The sequence below is a fragment of the Wyeomyia smithii genome, chromosome 1 (assembly GCF_029784165.1).
Source record: "Wyeomyia smithii strain HCP4-BCI-WySm-NY-G18 chromosome 1, ASM2978416v1, whole genome shotgun sequence".
NCBI classification, from domain to species: domain Eukaryota; kingdom Metazoa; phylum Arthropoda; class Insecta; order Diptera; family Culicidae; genus Wyeomyia; species Wyeomyia smithii.
In genome coordinates, this window is record NC_073694.1 from 179,469,125 (window position 1) to 179,476,759 (window position 7,635).

Consider the following 7,635-nt stretch of genomic DNA (forward strand, 5'->3'; position numbering starts at 1 on the left):
AAAAGAAAACACTTATTATTTATATTTCAGAATAAAATGACCCGAAAAATCCTGTATTTTTTGTTTTATTCAAGAAAGAAGATGTATTTATAATTTTCGGAAGTCTATAGTGTTACCTTCTTTTGTTAGATTTTTCATTAATTTTGCTTTGAATCTTTCATGTAGTTTTCCGTTATTTTTTGACATCACATTGAATTTCTTTACAGTCTCAGTTTTGTAGCTTTTTTTCTGAAACAAAACCCCAAAGAGCTCAAAACGACAAAAAATATTGCAGAAATTCATACAAATAAAAACACTAAAAAATTGCAGAAGAACTTTAATAAGAGAAGATGATACAGCAGAGAAATTATATTGAAAAGAAAAGAAAAGAGCAAAAAAAATATAAAAAAGTAGAGACAAATGAAAAGGAAAAAATTACCAAAAAGTGATTTTACAAACCTTGAAAAACATAATGCATAAAAAAGAAACATTGGAAAATACTTACTTACTTACTTACTTACAAAGATGGCCGTACATCCTAAGACATGGCCTGCATAACGTGGTTCCGCCAATTCACTCGGTCCATGGCTGCCTGCCTCCAGTTCCGCGGGCACCCGGTACTTTGCAGATCGTGCTCCATCTGGTCCACCCATCTCGCTCGTTGCGCCCCTCGCCTTCTCGTTCCCGCCGGATTTGAAGCGGACACCAATTTTGCAGGGTAGCTATCCGGCATTCTAGCTACATGCCCTGCCCAGCGTATCCTTCCAGCTTTAGCCACTTTCTGAATACTGGGTTCACCGTAGAGACGCGCAAGCTCGTGGTTCATCCTACGCCTCCACACTCCGTTCTCCTGCACACCGCCAAAGATGGTTCTTAGCACCCGACGTTCAAAAACTCCGAGTGCTCGCAAGTCCTCCTCGAGCATTGTCCACGTCTCATGCCCGTAGAGAACGACCGGTCTTATTAGCGTTTTGTACAGGATACACTTGGTGCGAAGACTCAGATTATGCGACCGTAGTTTTTTATGGAGCCAATAGTAGGCACGACTTCCACTGATAATACGTCTCCTTATCTCCCGGCTGGTATCGTTATTCTCAGTTACCAGAGAGCCGAGGCCTCGAGCCGACCACCTCGAACTCATCCCCGTCGATTGTTACCGTATTGCCTAGGCGTGCCCTGTCGTGCTCGGACCCACCTGCAAGCATATACTTAGTTTTTGACGTATTAATCTTCAGTCCGATCCTATCTGCTTCACGTTTCAGTCGGGTATACTGGTCTGCCACCGTCTCAAATTTTCTGTCGACAATATCCACGTCATTCGCAAAGCAAATAAATTGACCCGATCTGTTGAAAATCGTGCCCCGCATGTCAAACCCCGCTCGTCTTATAACCCCCTTTAGCGCGACGTTAAACAATAAGCAATAAGCCCAACAAGTAGCAGGAATGCAGATTCCCGATGAGCATGTCCTATTCTCTTTGGATGTCAAGTCCCTGTACACGAATGTTCCAGTACAATATGCGTTGGAGTGTATAGGGGAAAGGTGGAGTGAGGTGGAAAAGCACACGAAGATCGACAGACGAAGTTTCTTGGCAGCGGTTAAGTTGGTATTGGATTCAACGTACTTCACCTATCGTGGAATCTACCACATGCAAAAATTCGGAGTACCAATGGGATCGCCTCTATCGCCGGTGATAGCCAACCTTGTGATGGAACGCCTGGAACAGGAGTGTATGTACAAGGCAGAGCAGAAACAAATAGGTATGCTGGTGTATAGGCGGTACGTAGATGATTGTTTTTGCATCGCACGGGAGGATCATGTTGACCAAATTTTGGCAACATTTAATGATTTTCATGACAGGCTTCAGTTTACCGTGGAAAGGGAGGAAAGTGGTCGGCTTAAATTCCTGGACATGATGTTAACTAGAAGAAACGGAATTGTGGAGAAGAGCTGGTTACCCAAACAGGAGAAAGGACGGTATTTGGACTTCAACTCTGAAAGCCCATTTACGCATAAGCGCAACACGGCAGTGGCCCTTGTGGACAGAGCAATCAAGTTGACTGATGCTGAAAATCGTCCACAGGCGATAAAAAAGGTCAAAAATAAACTTAAATGCAACAACTATCCTGAGTGGTTAGTCCAAAACGTTCTGGCACAAAGGGTACACAAACACTACAACGGACTGCAAAATAATGGTGAAAAAGAGGAGACCAAATATGTTACGACGCCGTATGTTCCATGCTTGAGTGAGAAACTGCAAAAAACGCTCAAAAAGAACGGGTTGACACTAACCGTCAAACCCAAAACCCAAAAAAAGACGTTATTTTCAGCAAACTCAAAGATACCATTCCACCAGGGCAACAAAAAAATGTTGTATATTCTATCCCCTGTGGAACTGGAGATGGAAGAATGTATGTTGGGCAGACGAGCAGAAAGTTGGACACAAGAATAGGAGAGCATAAAAATAACATCAAACGCAGACAACCGAACGGGCCTGACACAACACACGCTAGGTGACGGACATGTGTTTGATTTCGAAAAAGTGACGATCCTAGAACGTATTGTTGACCAGGAAAGCAGAATCACAGCAGAGACATTCCACATCAAGTTGGTTGGCGAACGCAACGCGGTGAACCTCCAGCGTGAGTGCGGAACGTTCAACACCAACTACAGTGCGCTTGTGGTAAAGCTACGGCAAGGTACAAACAGCGGACGGTGGAAACAAATGCGAGGAAACAAATGCGACGATCAACACAGCATCACAGCACACCCGCCAGACAGTGATACCTGATCGTGCGGCGCTGAAAGAGGTGACGAAAAGCTGCGGCGATTGAATTGTGAGTTGTGAAAGAAAAAAGCGACAATTATAACAAAACGTTTTTATGTGTTTTTTATGTATTTTTTAAAAATGTTTGTTTTTTAAATAAAATTGCAGGCGTCAGAAGGTGGCTGAAACGCAACAGTAGGCCGAAACGTCACGCAAAGTAAGAAATGTTTTGTAATTGTTCACCGAAAAATATCAATTAATACTATACAAATAAGCAGGAGAGACCATCACCTTGTCGGAGCCCCCTGTGAGACTCGAATGGGTCCGACGTTCCACCCGAAATTCTCACACAACACTTCACATCCTCCATCGTAGCTTTAATCAGTCTTGTCAGCTTCCCCGGGAAGCCGTTTTCGTCTAGAAAACGTCCAGAGCTCTTGTCGGTTTATTGAATCGTATGCGGCTTTAAAATCGACGAAAAGATGGTGTGTAGGGACTCTAAACTCACGGCACTTTTGGAGGATCTGCCGCAGTGTAAAGATTTGGTCAGTTGTAGACCGTCCTTCCATGAAGCCGGCCTGATAGCTTCCTACAAACCTGCTGGCTAATGGTGACAGGCGTTGGAAGATGACCTGGGAAAACACTTTGTAGGCGGCATTCAGGACTGTGATCGCTCGATAGTTCTCGCAGTCTAGTTTGTCGCCCTTTTTGTATATGGGGCAGATAACCCCTTCTTTCCACTCCTCCGGTAGCTGTTCTGTTTCCCAGATCTCGACGATCAGCCGATGCAGCGAGCTAGCCAGTTTGTCGGGGCCCATCTTAATAAGCTCAGCTCCGATGCCGTCTTTTCCGGCCGCTTTGTTGTTCTTGAGCTGCCGGATCGCATCCTTAACTTCACTTATTGTGGGGGGGTGGCACATCTTCGTCGTTCGTTGCACCGACCACGTCTTCTCCGCTCCTGTTGTGGTCTCCTGCTTGCACGCCATTCAGGTGTTCATCGTAGTGCTGCTTCCACCTTTCGATCACCTCACGATCATCCGTCAAAATGCCTCCATTCTTATCCCTACACATTTCGGCTCGTGGGACAAAGCCTCTGCGGGATCCGTTGAGTTTTTGGTAGAACTTTCGTGTTTCGTGTGTGCGGTGCAGCTGCTCGAGTTCTTCACATTCCTCCTCTTCCTGGCGACGCTTTTTTTCCTTGAAGAGTTGGACTTGCTGCCTCCGTTTCAGTCTATATCGCTCCACTTTCTGACGGGTGGCTCTACGCAGCATTGTTGCCCGCGCTGCGTTCTTCTCGTCCAAAATCTGCCGACATTCTTCGTCAAACCACTCGTTACGTCGATTCGGTTGCACGTGTCCCAGGACTTCCTCCGCAGCACTGCTGATAGCTGTTTTCACGGCATTCCAGCGATCCCCTAGAGGGGCTTCTTCAAGCTCTCCCTCTTCTGGCAGTGCAGCTTCGAGCGATGACGCGTACTGTGTTGGGATGTCGTGTTGCTTCAGTCGCGCGAGATTAAACCGTGGCGGGCGACGGTACCGTATGTTATTCACAACGGATAGTTTTTGGCGTATCTTAATCATCACTAGGTAGTGATCCGAATCGATGTTAGCGCCTCGATGTGATCTGACATCGATATAGTCCGAGAAGTGCCGACCATCTATCAAAACGTGGTCGATTTGTGTTTCTGTTCTATTCGGTGATCTCCAGGTGAGTCTATGGTGGAGGCTATGCTGAAAGAAGGTGCTACGTATGGCCATGTTCTTGGAGGTGGCGAAGTCGATTAGTCTGAGGCCATTTTCATTCGTCAGCTGGTGTGCACTGAATCGTCCAATCACCGGTCTGTACTCCTCCTCCTGGCCAACCTGAGCGTTGTAATCACCGATGATGATCTTGACATCATGTTTTGGGCAGCGGTCATATTCACTCTCCAACTGCGCGTAGAATTCGTCATTGTCGTCATCGGTACTTCCGAGGTGTGGGCTATGCACGTTGATGATACTAATGTTGAAGAAACGGCCTTTGATCTTCAACCTGGGCTCATTGGCTACCACCCGATCACCCGCTTCTACATCTCTCCCATCACTATAAAAGCTGTTCCCAGCTCATGTGTGCTTCCACAACTCTGGTAGATGGTGTGACCATCCCTGTACGTACGCACCATCGTCCCCTTCCAGCATACCTCCTGCAGCGCTACGATATTGAACTTGCGGGTCTTCAATTCCTCGGAAAGCACGCGGGTACTTCCTAGGAAGTTGAGAGATCGGCAGTTCCATGTTCCGAGAATCCAATCGTTAGTCCGTTTTCGTTGCCTAGGTCTTAGCCGATTGTTCCGGTCCGTACTTAACGTTATTACGTTCGTTGCTTTTGTTTTTAATGGTGCGGGCTTGCAAGGCCAGCGACCAACCCCACTATGTCGCAGGAGGGCTATCGTAGTGCCATTGTTTAGAGTCCCGGGCACTACCAGGACTTGAGAAGGACACTGCGTTACTTAGAACGCTTCTGTTGGTGTCGATCCCAGGAAACTCCCTTCCGAGAAAGGAAGCCCCGCCCCCTGTCAGCATGCGACCAGCAGTCCCACCAGGGTTGGTTACCCGATCTTTCCACTGGTTACTCGCACATCAGTTGGTACCACGAGAAGGTAGGGGTACGGTAGCTGGAAGGCTGAGGTTCACTAGTGAGAACTGTTATGCGCCTTTGGTCCAGTCATTAACCAATCAAACACAAACATTGGAAAATACATACGTGAGTATACCACTAAATACAATAAAAAATGAAACTGAAATGACAAATTAAATGATTATTAAAATTAGTTGAAAAAATACTTCAAGATATACAGCCCTAGGGTTGTATGAAATGGTGACGTGGGACGAAACACTGTAATTATGGGATTTTTTGTTACAAAATATACAGAATCTGCAGACAGAATCAATGTGTTTGTTCAGCGACTTTCCCCTGGAAATCAATTTTTAAAATATATTCAACACTCGAAAGAATATCGTTTATATTTGACGATATTATGCCTGTGGTATTTTTTTGTGCAAACAACATGTATTTGACAAGGCACAAACATATCGTGCTTGTTGAAAAAGCACCAATAATTTCTCGTAATGCGTCAAATCAGAATTAACTCTATATCCTCAAAAACCAAATCCAATAATACTAACGTTATCGTAATGAATGATTTTGTCTTATTTAACTCTGATTAAATCAAATCTATAATATGGATCTTACTTTCGAAATAATATGGAAGCCATTACAAAGGTTCATTAATTGGCAAACATAAGAAGATATTTTAAACAAAATTTCTAACAAATTCCAGCTAAAAATCGTAGCAATCAACAATTTCATTTTTGTTTTTTGCTTGAGATTTTTTTTTCATTTGCCTACAGCTACAATCGCTGTATGACGAAGACAGCTAATATACGTTTATTATGGTAAAGCTTAGAATAATAATATATCATCTAACAATTTTGAAATGTAAAAAGAGATTCTGAATGATCTATCCCCCAGCGTACCAGTGAATAACGCATTGGATAGTCTGCGCAGACATCTAGAACAGAAACGTGTACCCCCCAATCACATCGAAGCATATCTCATTTGGGACATTTGGGCTCAGCATGGGCAATAAATTGTCACCACTTTTGGCAGAAGCTTTTATGAGCGACTTTGAAATGGGATTGCTCAAAGAAAAATATTTCCCGCGAGTTTGGAGGCGCTATGTCGACGACATCTTTTCAGTGGTAAAAGAACGATATTTTTCACAAACGCTAGACTTATTAAACTCCCGCCATAGTACAATTAAATTTACGGTAGAAAAAGAATCCGACGGGAAGCTACCATTCCTGGATCTTATAATTAACAGAAAAGAAAATGATAGACTAAAGTACGAAATATATAGAAAACCGACATCCACAGACAGATACATTACCTCAGATTCCAACCATCACGGTGCCCAAAAACAAGCAGCCTTCCATTCGATGGTACACCGTCTCTTCAGCATACCGATGGAGAGCGAAAACTTTGTAACCGAAAGAAATAGAATACATGAAGCTGCCACTGAATGGATACGATAAAACCTTCGTTTACAAAATCCTCCGGAAACACGAAAAGAAAAAACACAGACAGAACTGCACAACACTACAGCCAGAGAAAGAAGAAAAGCGTTGGATCAGCCTCCCGTTTTATCCAAAATTGACAAATTCTATCCAATCCGTACTTCAAAAACATGGTTTCCATGCTGCATATAAAAGCATAACAATTTAAAAGATCTGCTGGTTAATCTTAAAGACAAAGTGCCTCCGGAGGAAAAATCAGGCATTTACAAAATCCCCTGCGAAAACTGCCCCGCTGTTTACATTGGCCAAACTCGACGTAAACTTAAAGCTAGACTGCGAGAACATAAAACTGCAGTAGAAAACGATCGAGTCAATGACTCAAGTGTGGCAGCACACACTACATCCCAAAAACATAGTGTTGACTGGGAAAAGGCTAAACTGATAAAAAATGTACAAAAAACCGCACACTTAAATGCATGGGAATCCATGTACACTGACCACCCACTAATGAATGAGGACGACCCCCCAATATCGTCCCCTCTCTTCCATCTAACGAAGCTGTAAATACAGTACAACTCTCTGCGTATCAGGATCGGAAACTACCACAAGTAACTAGTCGGACATCGTCCAGCTGATGGGCAAGATCGTAGCCCGAAACCGGTCGACGAAAAAGGTAAATTTACTCCTTTTTATGTTTTGTAAGAATAATAAGTGTTATGTCCTGTCTCGCGTCGTCGCGGTACGTGATTGTTCTTACGTTGGCACAAGAAAATTAATAGAGTGATTTTGAATGAACCTTAGTAAATAAACCAAAAATTCACAAGCATTTTCAGG

General features: G+C 43.9%; 1 protein-coding gene across 1 annotated transcript; it reads left to right on the forward strand.

Annotated features, from left to right (window-relative positions):
* Nucleotides 1-1,422: 1,422 nt before the first annotated feature.
* LOC129717381 (uncharacterized) lies at nt 1,423-2,769 on the forward strand. Its single transcript, XM_055667258.1, has 3 exons — nt 1,423-1,757; nt 1,839-2,389; nt 2,459-2,769. Exons 1-3 carry the CDS (start codon nt 1,423-1,425, stop codon nt 2,767-2,769), a joined length of 1,197 nt encoding a protein of 398 aa, XP_055523233.1.
* Nucleotides 2,770-7,635: the final 4,866 nt, after the last annotated feature.

What these genes read in the sequence shown, in the direction of transcription:
- LOC129717381 (XM_055667258.1), top strand. Translation starts at nt 1,423, where the DNA reads ATGCAGATTCCCGATGAGCATGTCCTATTCTCTTTGGATGTCAAGTCC. An exon ending in GGTATGCTGGTGTATAGGCG is followed by an intron (nt 1,758 to 1,838) that starts GTACGTAGATGA and finishes TTTTCATGACAG; the next exon opens with GCTTCAGTTTACCGTGGAAA. An exon ending in GGAACTGGAGATGGAAGAAT is followed by an intron (nt 2,390 to 2,458) that starts GTATGTTGGGCA and finishes CATCAAACGCAG; the next exon opens with ACAACCGAACGGGCCTGACA.